The 20489-nt window shown below is 39.9% G+C and overlaps 2 protein-coding genes across 4 annotated transcripts in view; one reads left to right on the forward strand and one right to left on the reverse strand.

Annotated features, from left to right (window-relative positions):
* The window catches only part of fam151a (family with sequence similarity 151 member A), a 111769-nt gene that overhangs the window by 70662 nt on the left and 20618 nt on the right, over positions 1-20489 (forward strand). The window lies entirely within an intron of this gene.
* The window catches only part of LOC138763603 (acyl-coenzyme A thioesterase 11-like), an 80516-nt gene continuing 63858 nt past the window's right edge, over positions 3832-20489 (reverse strand). For all 3 annotated transcript variants that reach the window (XM_069938029.1, XM_069938027.1, XM_069938028.1), the window contains exons 14-16: positions 19695-19826; positions 15129-15255; positions 3832-4857 (exon numbers count right to left, since the gene is read on the reverse strand). In XM_069938029.1, coding sequence (XP_069794130.1) covers positions 4711-4857; positions 15129-15255; positions 19695-19826 — 406 coding nt within the window. In that variant the 3' untranslated portion in view covers positions 3832-4710. The remainder of the gene's footprint in view (positions 4858-15128; positions 15256-19694; positions 19827-20489) is intronic.

Genomic DNA, 20489 nt, shown 5'->3' on the forward strand with positions numbered 1-20489 from the left:
TTTTTGGAAGCCAATTTTTTTTAAAATCACACGAACAACTTCCAATAATCTCCATAATTTTTAAACCTTACCTGGATCCACTTTGAATACCTTCCCAGCACTGTTCCCCATCAGTCCATCTGTTACAAAATCTCCAACCATGATAATTCCAGTTTTCCTGGATGATCATTCATCTTCCATCCACTATCAACATCTGAAGATCAAAAATGTCCAGCTATTTTCCGAGAACCCCTTGGGACTGTCACTCATTTCACTTCCTCCAACAGGTGTTTGAACCTGTCTTCACCAACTTCCACCAGCATGATAATCATCTGCATCCCATCCCTCTGCATTCTTCCCCTTGGAATCCAGTCATGTTTACCATCCTCCACTGGTAGCTATACTGACAGATTCCCAAAGTTAGGAACATTTCCCTGAATCTCTCCACATCAAAAATCCTTTTCAACTTGTTGACATCAGGAAATGGTAACACAAGCATTTGAGCATCATAGGGGCCTGTCAAATCCCAATCCAAAAGTTGCTGATTGAAAACAGCAACTTGGACATCATTTTCCTCTTCAACTACATACAGTGCCCTCCATGATGTTTGGGACAAAGACATTTTTTTTTTCCTTTTGTAATTAATGTGCATGTTCCAGATTTTATTCAAGACCTAAATAAATACTTTGTTTATGTATTCACAAGAGAAAAGGATCTTGATCAGAGTGATGTCAAAATTGAACAGGCCTGTGTGCTGGACAATGTGGAGATTAAAGAAGAGGAGGTGTTGAATCTTCTTAAAAACATCAAGATTGATAAATCCCCAGGGTCAGATGCGATATACCACAGGTTGCTTTGGGAAGTGAGAGAAGAGATAGCTGGGGCAGTAGCAATGATCTTTAAATCTTCTTTGGCTACAGGGGAAGTGCCGGAGGATAGGAGAATGGCAAATGTAGTCCCCTTGTTTAAAAAAAGGTAATAGGATAGAGCTGAAGGTTTTTGTAGGTGACAAGAGGATATAAACAGGATGCAGAGTTGGGCAGAAAAGTAGCAGATGGAGATGAATCCAGATAAGTGTGAGGTGATGCATTTGGAAAGGATAAACCAGAAGGGTGAGTACACGGTTAATGGTCAGTTACTTAAGAAAGTGGATGAACAGAGAGACCTTGGGATTCAAATCCATACATCCCTCAAGGACACCACACAGGTTGATAGGATAGTTAAGAAGGACTATGAGATGTTGGGCTTCATTAATAGGGGGACTGAGTTCAGGAGTGGAAAGGTTGTGTTGCAAGTCTACAAATCTCTGGTCAGTATTGTGTTCAGTTCTGGTCACCTCATTGTAGGAAGGATGTGGAAGCTATGGAGAGGATGCAGAGCTTTACCAGGATGTTACCTAGATTGGAAAATAAGTCTTATGAGGCAAGGTTAGCAGAGCTGGGACTTTTCTCTTTGTAGCATAGAAGGATGAGAGATTATGTGAGAGGCATAGACAGGGTGGACAGCCAATGCTTTTTACCCAGGGCAGGAATAGCAAACATTAGAGAACACATCTACAAAGTGAAGAGAGGAAAGTTAGGAGACATCAGGTAAAGCTGTTTTTTTTGGTATATAAATAGAGTTGTGGGTGCCTGGAATACCTTACCAGGGATGGTGGTGGAGGCTAAAAATTAGGGACTCTTAGGCTTTTCACACTTGACCACTCCTAACTGGGACAATGAATGCTTTCACACTTGCAAGGAGCCATCCCTGGGGTTAGGACTGTTCTACCTTATACTGGTGATGTCATGACGCATCGAGTGATGGTGAACCTGCCCTAAATCCTGATCAATGTATTATGATCTTGTATTTGAACAAAATTAATCATGCCTAATTATTATATAATTAAGCTTTATATACAGCACAGTATGAGCCCTTGTTGTTGTGCTAACCTATATAACTCTTGGACCATGGGAAAGTGCTAGCAATAAATAGCAATAGTGGACAATTTTTAAAGAGCATGGGGAAGTTGGTGGCACTATATAGTGCACAATTTGTATAGCGTGAGATAGTTTGTAGTGTTATAGTACACAATTTATATAGTGTGGGAACGCTAGTAGCACTATTGTGTACAATTTATAAATGGCACGGGGTAAAAGCAATGACAGATCTGCCCTCCCAGAATTCCATGCAGCAGAGAAAGGGCTGCATGCATGGAGCATTCATGGAGGGGTTTCTCTGCCACACAGCATTCTGGTAAGTCAGGTCAAACATTGCTTTCCCCCCCCCCCCCCACAGTCTTTATAAATTGTGCGCTATAGCACTACCAACTTTCCCATGTGTTTAAAAATTGCTATTTATTTCATCTCTCTCTGCGACTTTCCCTTAGCAAAGTTTATACCTTCATTTTCATCTTTTCTTCCTTCATGTTCCTGCACTCATGCAAAAACTTGGGGTGAATTCAATACCACAATGCAATTACCCATTTTACACTTGCAGATTCCAGGGATTGTACTAAGGGTCGAGGCTGTCAATCCCCGGCATGAGATGACGTCATCTGATGCCAGCGTTGAGCTGATTTTGCTTTCACACTAGACACTTTAAAGGCCGATTGGCGGATAATTCCTGGGATCACTTGCAAGTGTGAAAGGGGCTATAGACAGGCACATGGATGAAATAAAAATAGAGGGTGATGGGATAGGTAGGGTTTAGTACTTTTTTTAAAGGAACATATGGGTCGGCACAACATTGAGGGCTGAAGGGCCTGTTTTCTATGTTTTATATTTGCTTTGGTTTGAACAGGTTGAAATTACAGCACTTTTTAGAAATAATCCCTCATTTCAGGGCACTATAATGTTTGGGACATTTGATTTCACGGGTGATTACTCAGGTATGTTTAATTGCTGAATTAGTGCAGGTACAAGAGAGCTAGGCTTGCTTCTAAGATTTTGATGACCCTTGGAGTCTGTAGTTGCCACTTTTCAACATGAGGACCAAAGTTGTTCCAATGCAAGTCAAAAAGCCATTCTGAGGCTGAAAAACAAGAATAAAATAGTAAGAGATGTCGCCCAAACCTTAGGATTACCAAAATCACCAGTTTGGAATGTTATTAAAAGAAAGAGTGCACTGGTAAGCTCAAAAATCAGAAAGGGACTGGTATTCCAAGGAAGATCTGCACTTCTGATGAGAGAAGAATTCTCATCATAATGAAGAAAAATCAACAATCGTATGTCCAACAGATCAGAAACACTCTTCGGAATGCAGATGTGGATGTGTCATTGACCACTGTTTGCTGAAGTCGATAAACAGAAATACAGAGGGTACACTGCAAGATGCAAACCACTATTAGCCACAGAAAGGATGGCCAGATTATAGTTTGACAAGAAGTATTTAAAAGAAGCTGCAGAATTCTGGAAAAAGTTTTTGTGAATAAATGGGGCCAAGATTAACCTGTATCAGAGTGATGGCAAGAGTAAAGTGTGGAGGCGTAAAGGAAATGCCCAAGATCCAAAGCATATCACCTTTGCCATGGTTTACATCTTGCCGTGCAACCTCTATTTCTGTTCATGATTTTGGAGATTTTTCTTCATTAAGATAAGAATTCCTCTGTCATCAGCAGTGGAGGTCTTCCCTGGAAGACAAGACCCTTTCTGATTACTGAGCTCACCAGTATGTTCCTTCTTGATTATGCTCCAAACTGTTGTTTTTGGTAATCCTAAAGTTTGGATGATGTCTCTTGCTGCTTTATTCTGGTTTTCCAGCCATATAATGGCTTCTTTGACTTACATTGGAACAACTCTGGTCCTCATGTTTAAAAATGGCAATGACAGACTCCAAGGGTGATCAAAAGCTTTGAAGCAAGCCTAGCTCTCTTATACCTGTACCAATGAAGCAATTAAACATACCTGAGTAATCACAAAGACCTGTGAAGCCAAATATCCCAAACATTAAGGTGCCCTGAAATGAGGGGACTACATATTAAAAAGTGCTGTGATTTCTACATGGTCAAACCAAAACAAATACAAATAACCTTCAATAAAATCTGGAATGTGCACTTTAATTACATGTGAATTATTTGATTACAAATTTAAAACTGTGACCACAGGGGAAAATAAAGGAAAAAAAAAGTGTATTTGCCCCAAACATTATGGAGGGTACTGCAGTTCCTCAACTACATATACAGGATCTTGAACTAGAGCCTAGTGCCAACTACTTGTTGACTGAAATTGCAAATACATTATTAGCCCCGGTGATTGAATTTAAGCAATCTTGCAACTTACTAAATGCACACCTTCCAAAAATAATACTAGGCAGTAGGTCATTGCAACAATACATTCAACAGTCATTTTGGCCACTCCCTCATATTTCATTATCTCACTGTGGTCTTTTAATAAAACACTTGTCACATTACCACTGATGTTATGTCAGTGAAACAGCATTTAATGTTCAATTTGTAATAAATGTTTTTGATATCTTTGTTTCTAGCCAAATGATTTTTATAATAGGCCATTGCATTCTATTCTTGTTTTGGAAAGGCTTTGATTTTTTTTAAATAAATCAATAAACTATATAATCATGCTCAAGTGTTTTAACTCACTAATTTAAATGACAAAAATTCATTCATAGCTTTCACCATAGTGAATCTTTGCAAAAAGTTGTGATCAATTTATAAATGGTAACTTTGACTTGTCATAAACTCCAAAACCAATGGGGCAACATTGGATGAAGATCTACATGAAATCCCGCCCAATGTCATATCACCAAATGGATGGTATCCTTATTTTTTTCAAGAAATTCATTACAAGCTTCAATGATTTTGCATAGATCAGAAGACAAGCCAGTGATGTCACGGGTGATGTACGGCAGAACTTGAGGAGTCACCTGAATGTAATATGTAATCTGAAAAAGTAAAACAAGTTATTGTATTATCCACAGCAGAAACACTACATCCGACAACCTGAGCCCTTTGCATGCACTTGTACTAAAAAGGTGATGTTTAGCCCTTCAAATTTGCTGGGAATTACTTTCAACGGCTAAATTGGAAATTGCAATGGAACAGAAATAGCAAATTCAGCAGATAGCTCCAGGTTTCTTGTGGATCACTCTCTGATTGCTGACATCAGCTACATTTGATTTCTGCACCTCTGCTTTAATTTGGAGATGGGGGATTGAAGTTCAAGGGAAAGAGGGCAACTTGGCCGCATTGCCTGTTACTGATCTCTACTGTAACACTGACAAACAATTCAGGGAATAAAGTTGGCAAACCAGTTCATGCCCAAGCAGCAACACTACATTATAATTGCTTGCACATGCATCAGGATATCTGAAACCCTTAGTTGGTTCCTTCAAAAATTGTGCACTAAAAATAGTGCAGCAAAAGTTGCACTGGGTGTCAGTTGTCAACATCAATTGTTCAGTTTCTTTTCACATTTGTCAATTGTTTGTTAATCGGGTGGAAGTGGGGGAGAGTTTGAAATGAAAAAAATATCAATTAATGTAGCACTGGATCTTGTCTCTCAATGTCATCCCAAAGCAGTTAGAATATAAGGAAAGAAGGAATTCTACAGTATATGACAAATAGAGCAGGCCAATCTAACATGCAGACACGGTGGCAGGCTATGCACATGAGTAGTACAATATAAATGCTTGAACAGAATTTATATTTGAGCCAAAAATTATCATCTGTATCAGTAACTTGTATACAAAATATAAAGAAATTAGGAGCTTTCTCATGAAAAATTAATCCACAGCAATGTAATAAAAATAAATTAGTGATTCATTGTGTTTTTAAGGAACAGAAGGCCATATTGTATTATCCTGCTGTTGAGATGAATTGGGTCTCTTTAAAGCCAAATAATTCTTATGGCCAAATCCAATCCCATTCAGAAGTCATTGTTATTTAGGGTGGAGATCACACTGTTGATGTCTGTGAGAAATCCAACTGCAGATATTATGGCTCCAGTCCTTTCCTTTTCTAAAAGTATTTCCATACATTTCAGACAGTTGGGGAGTGGGAACCAGAATGTGAAGGCAGAGAACAGAGCGGAAGGTGGAAAGGATGACGCAATGGGTTTGTGAGGAAGGACGGGCGGGGGAGGAAGCATAAATGTAGTCAATTGGAGGGTATGAAATGTGTTTATTTCATTGTAAGGAGTATTAGGAATAAAGGACATAGAGCATGGATCAGTACATGGAGTTACAATGTGGCCACATCAGAGACTTGGCTGGCGCAAGGAAAGGATTGGCAGGCACTAGGGTTTAGATAAAAAAACACACAGAAATACTGGAGGAACTCAGCCGGCTCACAACGTCCATAGGAGGTAAAGATATATTACTGACGTTTCAGGCCTGAGCCCTCCTTCAAGGTATAGATGTTTAAAAAGGGACAGGATGGGGTAAAATTGGTGGGGGAGAGGGGGGAGTAGCATTATCGGTCAGAGATAATATCACGGCTGCAGAAAGGGAGAATGCTGTGGTGGGAGAATCTATCGAGTTGTTGTGGGTGGAAGTCAGAAATAGGAAGGGAGCTTTCACTATATTGGGAGCAATCTATAAGACCCCAAATAAACCTTGGAACACTGAAGAACAGACAAGTAGATAGAATTTATAATGGTGCGGAAATTACAGGGTTGTGGTTATGGGAGACTTCAACTTCCCAAATATTGACCAGCACCTCTTTGATTGCAAGAGGAATAGATAGGGTAGAATTTGGCAGGTGTATCCAAGAAGGATATAGTAAGTGAACCAGCCAACTAGAGGAGAGGCCATACTGGATCTAGTGATGGGTAATGAACCTGGTCAGGTGACCACAACTCTCTGAGCTTTAGCTTAGCTATGGACAAGGATAAAAGCGGACAAAATGGTAAAGTGTTTAATTGGGAAAGGGCTAATTACAATGGGATGAGGCAGGAACTTGGGAGAGCAAATTGGGAAAGGATGTTCCCGGGAGAAAGCATGCAGTAATGTGTTTAGGGACCAGTTGCATGGGATTCTGGATAGGTTTGTCCACTGAGACAAGGAAAAGATGGAAGGAAAAGAGAACCGTGGTTGACAAAACATGTGATGCAGCTAGTTTAGATGAAGCAAGAAACATATTAGATTTAGGAAGTAAAAAACAAGGAATCATAAGAATTACATGGTTGCCAGGAAAGAACTTAAGAAAAGTCTGAGGAGAGTTCGAAGGGGGCATGCGAAGACATTGGCAAGTAGGATTAAGGAAATCCCTAAGGTATTCTATGCATACACAATGAACAGAAGGATGACAAGAGGGGACAAAATGTGGTGTAGCCAAGTTTGCGGATGACACCAAATTGAGTGGAAGAGCAAGTTGTAATGAGGATGTGGAGAGTCTGCAGAGGGATATAGTTAAGTTGGATGAGTGGACAAAGGTCTGGCAGATGGAGTACAATGTTAGTAAGTGTGAGGTTATCCACTTTGGCAAGAAAAATAAAAGAGCTGAATATTATTTAAAGGGTGAAAAACTACAGCATGCTGTTGTGCAGAGGGACTTGGGAGTGCTTGTGCATGAATCGCAATAAGTTAAGTTGCAGGTGCAGCAGGTTATTAAGAAGGCAAATGGAATGTTGGCCTTCATCGCTAGAGGAATTGAATTCAGGAGTAGGGAGGTAATGTTGCAACTGTATAAGGTACTGGTGAGACCGCACCTGGAGTACTGTGTCCAGTTCTGGTCTCCATATTTGAGGAAGGATATACTGGCTTTGGAGACGGTCCAGAGGAGGTTTACTAGATTGATCCCTGGGATGAAGGGGTTGACTTATGATGAAAGATTAAATCGTCTAGGATTGTATTCGCTCGAGTTCAGAAGAATAAGAAGAGATCTTATAGAAACATATAGGATTATGAAGGGTATGGATAGGATAGATGTAGGAAGGTTTTTTGAGCTGGCCGGGGACACTAAAATGAGAGGACACAGTCTCAAGATTCGGGGGAGTAGATTTAGGACCGAGATGAGGAAAAATAGTTTTTCCCAAAGAGAAGTGAATGTTTGGAATTCTCTAACCAGGGAAGTGGTTAAGGCTGCCTCATTAAACATATTTAAAATTCGGTTAGATAAATTTTTACATGATAGAGGAATTAGGGGATATGGGGAAAAGGCAGATAGGTGGAGTTAGGTCATAAATTAGATCCGCCATGATCATATTGAATGGCGGAGCAGGCTCGATGGGCCATTTTTGGCCTACTCCTGTGCCTACTTCCTATGTTCCTATGTTCTAAGAGTGAAGGTAGGACCGCTTAAGGATAAAAGAGGCGGAGTAGGTTTGAAAGGTCCTAAATGAGTACTTTGCTTCAGTATTCACAAATAAAAGTGAATTCAGAATAGAACAAGTGTATGTGCTGGACTATGTTGAGATTAAGAAAGAGGAAGCACTAGATCTCCTTCAAAACATTCGGCTAGATAAGTCCACGGGATCAGATGAGATGTACCCCAGGTTGCTGGGAAGGAAGAGATTGTGGGGTATTGGCAATGATCTTTGCATCTTCCTTGGCTGCAGGGGAGGCCTTGGAGGATTGGAGAATGGCAAATGTGGTCCCCTTGTTGAAAAAAATAAGGAGAATCCTCAGAATTGTGGACCCATAAGTTTTACATTAGTGAGTTTTACATTAGTGATTGGTAAAGTATTGGAGAGGATTCTTAAGGACAGGATTACAAGCATTTAGAGAAGTTCAGTCTTCTCAAGGATAGTCAGCAAGGTTTTGTGAGGGGAAAGTCATGTGTCACGAGCCTAATTGAGTTTTTTGAAGAGGTAACAAAAGATGTTGATGAAGATAGGGTGGTAGATGTATATGGATTTTAGTAAGTCATGAGATCCATGGAACCTTCACTTTGTGGATTCAGAATTGGCTTGTAGAAAGCAGAGAGCAGTAGTGGACAGAAAGTATCCAGCCTGGAGGTCAGTGACCAGTGGAGTTCTGCAGGGATCTGTTCTGGGACCCCTGCACTTTGTGATTTTTTTTATATAAATGAGCTGGACGAACAAGTAGAGGGATAGATTAGTAAGTTTGTGGATGATACGAAAGTGGGAAGTTAAAGGTTGTCGTAGGTTACATCAGGATATGGACAGGATGCAGAGTTGGACAGAAAAGTGGCAGATGGTGTGAGGTGATGCATTTTGGAAGGTCAAACCTGAAAGCAGAGTACTTGGTTAATGGTAGGATACTTAACAATGTGGAAGAAAAGAGGTATCTTGGAGTCCAAACCCAAGATCTCTTAAGATTGCTGCGCAGGTTGACAGGACAGTTAAGAAGGCCTATGGGATGCTGGGCTTCATTAGTCAGGGGATTGAATTCAGGAGTTGTGAGGTATTGTTGCAGCTCTATAAATCTCTGGTGGGACCACACTTGGAATATTCTATTCGGTTCTGGTCACCTCATTACAAGAAGGATGTGGAGAGAGTGCAGAGGGGATTTACCAGGATGTTGCTGGAATTGAAAAGTATAGCTAATCAAGCAAGGTTAGTAGAGCTATCGCTTTTTTCTTTGGAGCAAAGAAGGATGAGGGGTCATGTCATAGATGTCAACAGGATTATGAGAGCTAGAGATAAGCACCTTTTCCCCTGGGCTGGAGCAGTAAACACCAGAGGACATCTACTGTATATACAAAGTGAAGGGAGGAGAATTTAGGGGAGACATCAGGGTTAAGTATTTTACACAGAAAGCTGTGGGTGCCTGGAATGCATTGCCAGGGGTGGTGGTGATGGTGGCTGGAACAATTGGGACATTTAAGAGACTTTTAGACAGGCACATAGATTAAAGAAAAATAGAGGGTTATAAGGTAGATAGTTTTTTTTAAAGGTAGGTATTATATAGGTTGGCACACATTGTGGATCAAAAGGCCTGTACTGTTCTATGATAAATTGCAGCCAAGAGATTGGATGAAAGAAAGCTAATGTTGGCACAGGGGTCAAAGAATTGCTGGAGGAACTCAGGAGGTCAGAGAGCATACACAAGTAGAAAGGGTCAGTCAACAATTTAGATCTGGACCCTTTTACTCTTGATAAAGTGTTCAGATCCAAAAATGTTACTTGACCATTTCTACCCATGGATGCTGTTTGACCTGCTATTCCTCTTTCTCCGCTTAAGATTCTAGCATCTACAGCATTTTATCTAATTTTTAGATATCTTGCTTATGCCAATAATGTCCACCTGGAAACTCTCCAAACATAATCTGAAGTCTCTGACGATTTTAAAAAATGACAAGTGGTTGATCCTGGGTCCTCATTCTAACTCTGCCGTGACAGTGCAAGTCACGGCTAGTGCACTTCTCATAGAGAAAGCTACCACAGAGCTCACAGGAACCCAACAGAAATAAGGGTCAATGATTATTATTGTTTCAGCTCATCCTTCTCCCCGTCGACTGCCCCTTCCATATATGCCCCTCACCAGCAACCCCTCTTCTTCCTTTACCTCCAGCATCTTTCCCCAAAACCCCATTATACTCTTACATTGAAAATCAATTAATTGCATCATTATTACTTGACATGTGTTCGTTTTCAAGATTAACTAAATCACTAAAAATGATAGTTACATCATCTTCATTAGAATGGGAAGTGGAGTGGCAAATATTAGCAGCAACCAATATTTGTATCTGTTTAGTGCTGACAACAGAAGACTAATTTGTCCCCTACTATCCATTAACTATAAACAATTCAATGCATGGTGAGATTTATCACAAAGGACCACAGATTGTTTACTTTTGCTGGGTGTGGGTGGGAAAGGTTCAAATTTATTGTTCCATTATACAAGAAGGATTCTACTGCTAGCAATCAAGCAAGCAAACTCTAATGTTCATAGCAGGGCAAGAGTACAGTTATAAATAGGGTTACAATGAGAAAGTTCAATCAATACATAGCAAGATCAGAACGAGAGCACTTTTTTGACATTCAATGAATAGGCCTAATGCTGCATAGGAAAAAAACTGTCATTAGCCTGTTGGAGCACAGTTTCACACTCTCCCTGAGGGTGAGAGAATTTTTCGAGGGTGGGATGAATCCTTCAATATGTGGGTAACTATCTTGGCAGCAAGATGGAATAGAAGGAGAGGAGGATGGTTAGGATGATGTTGAGATGACATCACTTTTGCTATTTTAGAACAAAATAGATTTCCCAGTGCTTGCTAGCTGTCATTGCGGGCACATTTCATAACTGTCTGGTTACATTGTAAAAGGTGTATTTGAAGTGTTAATTGGAGCTGGTTCAAACAGTTTACAAATCTCTTGGTCAGCTGAAAGAAATGTTTTGAAGATGTAGGCTTGATTTAAAAAATTGAGGTTCACGAGATGTGAAGAAGGTGTCTAAGAGATCGAATATCTAATTATTTGGATAGCCAGAAACTGATTAGGATAGTCAACATGGCATTATGCATGGTAGGTCACATTTAACCTATCTTGTAGAGTTTTTTGAGGAGGTTACCAGGAAAGTTGACAAAGAAAAGGCTGTGGGTGTTGTCTACATGGACTTTAGTAAGGCCTTTGACAAGGTCCACATAAGAGGTTGGTCAGGAAGGTTCAGACACTAGGTATTCATGATAAAGTAGTGAACTGGATTCGACAATGGCTAGACAGGAGAAGCCAGAGAGTAATGGTGGATGATTGCTTTCAGACTGGAGGCCTCAGGAATCAGTGCTGGGATCAGATGACACTAAGATTGAAGTTGTTGTGGACAGCGAAGAAAATTTTCAAAGCTTGCAAAGGGATCTCAACCAGCTGGAAAAATGGACTGAAAAATGGCAGATGGAATTTAATACAGACAAGTGTGAGGTGTTGCATTTTGGAAGGACAAACCAAGAAAGGACATACACAGTGAATGGTGGGGCACTGAGGAATGTGGTAGAACAAAGGGATATATAATTCCCTGAAAGTGGCATCACAGGTGGATAGTGTTGTAAAGAGAGCGTTTGGCATATTGCCCTTGATAAATCTAAGTATTGAGTAAAGAAGTTGGGATGTTATGATAAAGTTCTACAAGACATTAGTGAGGCCAAATTTGGAGTCTTGTGTGCAGCTTTGGACACCTAATTACAGCAAAAGACATCAATAAGATAGAAAGAGTGTAGAAAATATTTTCTAGGATGTTGTTCGGACTTCAGGAACTGAGTTACAGGGAAAGGTTAAACAGCTTAGGACTTTATTCACTGGAGCGTTGAAGAATGAGAGAAATTTGATACAGGTATTTAAAATTATGAGGGGATAAACAGAGTAAATGTAGATAGGCTTTTTCCACGGAGGGTAGGGTAACCAGAGGACATGGTTAAGAGTGAAAGGGGAAAGGTTTTGGGGGAAATTCTTCACACAGAGTGTGGTGGGAGTGTGGAACGAGCTGCCAGCTGAGGTGGTGAATGTAGGCTCAATTTTTAAACTTAAGAAGAATTTGGATAGGTACATGGATGGGAGTGATATGGAGGGCTATGGACAGGGTGCAGATCAGTGGGATTAGGCAAAAGAAATGGTTCAACACAGTCTAGAAGGGCTGAAGGGGCTTGTTTCTGTGCTGTAGTGTTCTATAGTTTTTAGAATTGAGAGCACAGGGATCAATGAGAAGTTGTGATTCTGTAAAGGTTTGAAGTATAAAGTTTGCTTTCAGAAAACTACCTACCTTTTCATTACATCAGCTATTATAGTGAGTGTATGGAATGGTTTTGGGAGGGGGGAGCGGGGAGTTGAGGACAGAGGAATGTAATAGGATTACCGCTGGGGTGATTGAATGGTGGGAAATGGGTTGTACGTTTGCCAGTGGTTTGTGTGGTTTTCATTGTTGGCCAGTTCTGATTTAGTGGCCAAGATAAGGTTCTGTTGGTGGCAAAAAAAATATAATGTACTCCATTCACTTTGCTTAGATTTGGAACTACTGAGTAGTGTCTTTTTGTTTTTTTTAAATCAAGTCCTCAACCCCCTTCACAGATCTGAACACTAATGTTTGCAGGAAGACTAATTGAAAAGTTGTGCTTTCGTGCAAATTGTTTCCAAAAATGTACTCCCATGTGGTCCATTCTCTCTCCTCTTTCCCTAACTCCCTTCTTCTTCTTCCTATTCCCTTCAGTTCTTTACTCCTCATCCTTCTCCTGGTTTTCTACCAACTAAATCCAGTTTAGTTTTATAAAATAAATATAAAACATGCTGGAAGCTCTCAGGTCAGACAGCATGCAAGGAATGATAAAAAGAGTTAACATTTAAGATCCAGGATATTCATGAGAATTTGGCAAGAGCTAAAACAAGTAAGGTTTGGCTGGCAAAGAATGTGGGGAATGGAATGGGCAGAATACAGGGAATCTCTCTTATACGATGGAACCAAATTACTATATTTGACCAGAGGAGAACCAGTTAAGACCATCTAAAATTTTTTTTGTCTGCATTAGTTATTGCTGATAGACTATAGAAGAAAGGAAAAACTGAGCCAAAAATGATGACAGGCAAAAAAGCCAGTTTTGACACAGATGTAAAGAAAGAGTTGCCCAAAGTTGGAGATTTCAGTTTTGTGTCCTGAAGTAGTGTATGCCCAGAAGACGTGCTATTGTCTTCCAAGCTTGTGTTGGATTTCAACGTTATTTCAGCATCTGCATTATTTTAACTTTCAGTTTAGGTTTGAGGCAACAACAGAGATTTGAGAAAGCCCAAAACTGCAGGTGCTGAATACCTGTGCAAACAATGAGCTGCTAAAGAAACTTGACAGCTAAAGGTTATAGTCTCAACTGGAAACTCTTGAGCATTTCTATCAGGATGAATACACTAATTTAAGCTCCAAAAAAATATGATTGTTCGATGAGGATGGAAATTAAGATGAAGAGTCTAAATTTGGATTTCAAAACACAGGAAGAGCAGAGGTAAAAGAATGATTTGGTTGAGTGTTTCAAAGAATCACCAATCGTCAGAATACCCTGTTGGAGAACAGCAAAGCAAACAGGCATGAATCTGCACATAGTCCCAGACCCAATACAGATAAAATTCTTCACTTGAAATACTATGAGAATGTTGAAGTTATATTCTTCAGAATGTCACACATTTGGAAAAAGATGGTGTAAAGAAAAATGGAGAACATCCATAGAATAGGAATTCCACAACAGTACCTTCAGAACAAATGAAGTAGCCAAATCCATTGACTACACATGTAGGTAGGGTGATAAGGAAAGCATACAGCATGCTTGCCTTCATCATTCGGGGCATTGAGTACAAAAGCTGGGAAGATGTTGCAGCTGTTAAAAAAAATTGTTTGGCCACATATGGAGTATTGTGTGCAGTTTTAGTCGTCACATTACACGAATGATGTGGAGGGTTTGGAGAGGGTGCAGAAGAAGTTCACCAGGGGCTTGCCTGTATTAGAGAGGCAAGGGGAGGCTAGACAAACTTGGATTGTTTCTTCTAGAGTATCAGAGGCTGAGGGGTGACCAGACCGAAGTTGATAAATCTTTTTCCCAGGTTGGAAATATCAAACATTAGGGTACAAGCTTTAAGATTTTGATGGCTTATTCATCAGCACATTAAGGATCCCCATGCAATGACCTTGCACAATATTTACAACTATGCTAGTGGACAGTGATTTAGAGCATAATTTCTGGCCATTTTCTTCCCCTAAACCTAACGGTAAATGCCATACAAATATCCCACAGTAGAACAATCCCCTGATCATCCTTTGACTTGTCATCTTACTAGTGAACAAGCAAAGTCACTGGAAAGCCTTTTAAGTTGTGAAGTTATTATAAAGTTTCAGAGTTATTGAAAAACAGGATCTCAGTAAGAGAAACTTACTTTTCAGGAAAGTAATTGAAAATATTGGTTTCAATCTGGAACCTGTAATATGTGCAAGTCATTTTTGTGGCACTGCCACTCTGTAAATATCCCATCATTTCAGATCAGCTTCAGAGCTTCTGTGGATGTACAGTACGTAGTACTACATGAAACCTAATATTACATTCATAACATTCCTCTGGAGAATTCAAAACCCACATTTAAAAAAAATCATTCTGGAAACAAGCTGAGTTGCAAAGACAAATTAAAAGGGCATCTTACTCCATCCCTCTGAAAGACTCAATTTAATAATCACATTTTCTTAAAGGAAAAATACTAAATTTGGTCTTTCTAATGTTTTATATATATATATCTAGAGACAGTGATATTCATGCTTAGATCACCTGATTATTCAATTAGACGACTACTTACTTTTGTGCCAGCATCTCCATCCTGACAAAGTGTAAAGCCAGCGCAGGATACCTCACCCCTGTCAAGGCCCTTGGTAGGAGGGGCTGCAGGCAGACTTACTGACCGCAGGGCTATCAGATAGGGATCCCTGGAAACAGTTTAATGCAGTTAGTCCAACAATGAATGCTGGTTTGCAAATTATTGCATTCTAAATTATACCAATTGCCCCACATACTTTGATCCATGAAAGCCAATAGTTATATTGAAATCTCGGATAAGTTAACAACCTTTGCAGCTAAAAGTAAAATTGCTGTATCCAAAAGTTTCCGCTGAGCTAGTAAAATCAATAAAGTGCATCAAATGCTGATTTCTGATCCCCTCCAACAAGAGTGTCGCAAGTTGATTAGGCAGGCTGTCAGACTTCCCTCAGAGTCTGCCTGGAACACAAGTTGTCAACCTGATGCACCTGAGTTTGACAGGTGGGATTTTTTTTAAAAAAAGTTTCAGTCTGTGCCAAATGCAACAAGTTAACACCCCGCGATCCATTAGATTTTAGCGAGTCATCAATTTCTAATTCCAGCTGCTCTGCTCTTTTCAAAATGCCTTCTATTGTTTGCTCATCAGTGTCGCATGACCTGACCATGGAAAGATAAAGAATGATCCAACAACATCTGATTTACAAGGACTCCTGCTGAAAAATGCAGAGTCGGTCAGGAAGGTAGCAGATTGGTCAGAACAGAGGAAAAATGCAAATGTTCACTTCACTATGGGATAGAGAATAGGCTGATCCTGAGTACTGATCCATTGCTGAGGAGGCAAACCCACACATAGTAGGTTAAAATAATATGAATGAATGACTGTCATATGCATGAGGGTAATGTACAGTGAAAAGATTTACTTGGTACAACTTCCTAGGTAACTAAAACACACCATACAAAATATATGGAATAGAAAGATAATAATATGAAAGGAAGATGGAAAAAAACCAATATATATTCAAAGTTGATTGCAATGCCAAAAAAAATAGGGCTGTCAATAGAGTTATGATTGGTAGTACAGGGAGGTTCAAGAGCCCGATATTTGCTGGAAAAATACTATTCTTGACCCTTGAAGTACCAGACTTCAAGCTCTGTACCTTCTGCCTGAAGGTAGCAATGAAAAGAGAGAGAGGGTAGTGTGACAAATTTTTATATTTTACATTGTATATCGATATGTTTTAAAGGAGATAAATTGTGGCAGCTTTTTAGTGTAGGTCACATACAAACACTTCAAAACAGATCTCATTTAAAATACTGGAGCTCTGCTCAAGACAAACAGTCCAGGCTCCGAGAGCCTTTGCAAAAGCTTTGGTGAATGCCTATAGAGACTTCACAAGTAGGTGTGAATTGGACATGCTATGGAGTAATGCATTATTGTTTTGGGAAGCAACAGATGAACGAACTTGAAGATTAGGTCTGTTGCTGCAGTCTGTCTGAATGCAGTTTGCTGTTCTAAGAGGATCATGTGGTTTTCTCTGTGTGTGTGAGAATTAGTAAGTGAGTGAGAGAGAGAGAGAGAGAAAGAGAGAGAAAGAGAGTCATGACAAACAGGCATGCTTGTAGAAAAACCCCACTTTGAAGACGGGTTGTGAGTTGACAGGTTGTCAGCCTGGTCAAAGCCCTTGTGGTCCATACAAGAGGACTGTCTAATGTTTCACTTGAAATAAGAGAAACAAAAAGGAACTCTGTGGTGACCTGAAAGAAAGAGGTTATCATCTGGAAAACCCTGATACGGCAAGTTTCTTCGGCAAGACACTGAAGTGGCTGATTGGAAGGAATCAGTTTGTGTCCAATGAGCAACAAATCTCTGAAAACAGACAAGAACCTTTCTGAGCGGTAACCATTTACCTTTCAAGCACCAAAGCCTGATGAAATTCAATAATGTTAAATTCTTTGCACAGTCTAAGAATTGCCTGATACCAGTGAACTTGGAGGAGTGGGAAGTGAGATTGGACTGTGAATCAAAGAACTTTTCTAAACTTACACACACATTACATACATGTATGCTTAGAATTAGAAGGGGGTTAAGTTAATAGTAATAAGTTAAAGTTTGATCCTGTTTTCATGTTTAAAGATAGTTAAAATCAACTTTTGTTTAAGTCACCATTTGTCTTGATGAATTTCTATTGGTGCTGGGTTTTGGGGTCCTCTGGGCCCATAACAGTAGCCAGTGTGATGGGATCAAAGGAAAAACTGATAAAAATATTAACTGGTTGATAATGTGACAAATAAAGTTTTGGTGAAAGAAATAGGAACTTTGCTGGTCGAGAGCCTAATTTGTTCCTGCTCGTCTGTGTAAATTGGTTTGGGTAGAACCAAGGCCATGCTAGCTGCCCTTGAGCTTCACTCTCTGCAAACAGAGATGCTATGAATGCCTGCTGCACATCCATAGCCAGCTCACTGTCAAAGGCAACTAGAACTCTGGGTCACAGCATCACTGCAGGCACATCTCCTATCAAGATTTTACATTTAGTAGTGAGTAGTTTTGTTGGTACAGTTCTGACCGACAAGGATTGAATTCCAGTTCTACACCAAATGACCCTGGGATGTGTTTTTTTTTAAACTCATGATCACTTCTAGTCCATAATTCAAGGCATGTGGAGAACTGCCAATGCTTGTCCATAACCTCTGAAGAAAGTTTGAACTTGCCAACTCAGCTTGCAGTCTGATATTGCCTGCAGGGGGCATTAGAGAGACCATGAACAGTAACTGGCCCTCTGCTGCATTCCTGCATATTTGGAGTAGGGCCTGAACATGTTCTGAATTATGATAATTAAACACAAGATTCCTGATATTCAGAAAATCAAAAACTTTAATATATTTAAATCTGTCAAAACATTGAAGTTTTTTTAAAATACAAACTTAAAACATCTCAGAATATGCACAATGAATGAGCACAATGGAGCAGCACAGTTAACGTGGCGATTAGCCCAACACCTTTACAGCACCAGCGATCAGGACTGTGCTTCGAATTGCCCACTGTCTGGAAGGAGTTCATACATTCTCCCCATGTCTACATGGGTTTTCCAGGGGCTCCAGTTTCCTCCCACTGTTTGAAATGTACTGGGAGTGTAGGCTAATTGAGTGTAAATTAGTGGGTCAAAATGACTTGTTAGCATGCTGTATGTCTAAATATAAATTTTTAGAAATTAAATATAAAGAAATCTAAATTAACTCTATTCACCTATAGCAGTCTCAATTTCAGAAAAAAGCCTCTTCCTCTTTTCTTCCTCTTTGGCTTGGCTTCGCGGACGAAGATTTATGGAGGGGTAATGTCCACGTCAGCTGCAGGCTTGTTTGTGGCTGACAAGTCCGATGCGGGACAGGCAGACACGATTGCAGCGGTTGCAAGGGAAAATTGGTTGGTTGGGGTTGGGTGTTGGGTTTTTCCTCCTTTGTCTTTTGTCAGTCGGTCAGAACTGTACCAACAAAACTACTCACTACTAAATGTAAAATCTTGATAGGAGATGTGCCTGCAGTGATGCTGTGACCCAGAGTTCTAGTTGCCTTTGACAGTGAGCTGGCTATGGATGTGCAGCAGGCATTCATAGCATCTGTTTGCAGAGAGTGAAGCTCAAGGGCAGCTAGCATGGCCTTGGTTCTACCCAAACCAATTTACACAGACGAGCAGGAACAAATTAGGTTCTCGACCAGCACCAGGATCTCGACCACAGATCCTAGTTAATGGCCTAGAGGAGGAGCATCCAGCTGATGGTATTTTATCAGCAGCTGCATCCATGCTCTATTGTAGGATCATGATTACTGACAATACAAAGTGAGAAGAATGCCACCCAGACCCATTAACTTCAGGCATGCAACATGGTGCACTGCCAACTTTAAAACTTCATGGTAAAGATTTTTTTAAATTATTTGCTATTTGCTAAAACTAGACCAGTTTAATCCTTCATATGAAGCCCATCTGCAAGGCCTCTTGTAGTTCTAAATCTATCATATGAAATGCTAATAAATGCTGTTGAGACCAAATGCTTTATCACTTTAAAAAGGTGGTCTCTTTACTATCACCAGTAAATGACAATTTCATATTGTTGTTCCTGTCCATGTGATTTAACACAGCACGTCCTACTAAACATTTGTGGCAACTAATCAGGAAAAGTGCAGCAGTTTGTTAAAAAGCATCTGTAAAACAAATTGATCCTTGCACTGATAAAGGATGCCTAGATGCCATATAATATATGGCAGCAACACCTACATCAGTAATACTTCGATGAAGGGCTCAAGCCCGAAAGGTCGGTCATGGATTTTGATCGTTGCTATATAAAAGATATTTGACCTGCTGAGTTTCTCCAGCAATCTGTTTTTACTTCACCCATGGTGTCTACAGACTTTTGTGCTTTATTTCCCACGTCAGTAATATGCTACTGGACATCCACTCAGTCAACAGACACAACTATCATCCACAGTGCACAGGACATATTACAGACATCAAAACAGATGTGGTTCATGATCAGATCAAAAGCTTGATATTTTTGGGAGAACGTTCAGATAAAAATTCTCAAACACCTCATGTGGAAAGCAGAAATAAAATTACCCATTAGCACAAGGTACTCGGCGAGATGCCAGTAAAACAAAGTCTTGAAAATTGCTGTCCTTGTTGACAGAAGGAGAGATCACATGGTAGATGACATCATCTTCATCGACCTTTTGTATCAATTTAAATTTCCTTTGAAGGAAGCAAAAAATATTGGAAAATTATGTGTGTTTTTTCAATAAGCTCTGGTGGGGTTATAGAACATATATAGAATATTACAGCACAGTGCAAGCCATTCAGCCTACAATGTTGTGCCAATCTATCTAAAATGGCTCGACAATCTAAACCTTATCTACCTCACAAATACGCAAATCTCTGACGCACTTAAAGAAAACAATATTAATCAAAATGAATCATAGCCCAAATTGATGCATTTGGAAAGCAACTGCTAAACATGTGAATATACTTAAGACCAGGTTGGATAGATTTTTATGTAGTTGGGGAATGAAGAGATATGGGGAAAAGGCAGGTAGGTGGATGATCTCAGAGAATGATGGAGCAGGCTCGATGGGCTGCATGGCCAACTCTTGTTCCTATTTCTTACATTCTTATGTTCTTACTTCATATTCATATTATTAAAAATTTTCAATTGTGAAGATGTTATTTTGGGCAAAGCCTTTCACGGGGAATTATTTCCCATGAGGTAGAGTAACAGCAACACTGGAAAAGACGACTCAGCCAGTTAGACACAGGACCCACCTCTGAAGAAATATTCACCTCATTTCATTCCCCATTTACCATTTATGGAATCTGTTAGAATTACTGTTTCTGGAAGATGTTCAATTCTCAAATGGT

The sequence above is a fragment of the Narcine bancroftii genome, chromosome 5 (assembly GCF_036971445.1).
Source record: "Narcine bancroftii isolate sNarBan1 chromosome 5, sNarBan1.hap1, whole genome shotgun sequence".
Lineage (NCBI taxonomy): Eukaryota > Metazoa > Chordata > Chondrichthyes > Torpediniformes > Narcinidae > Narcine > Narcine bancroftii.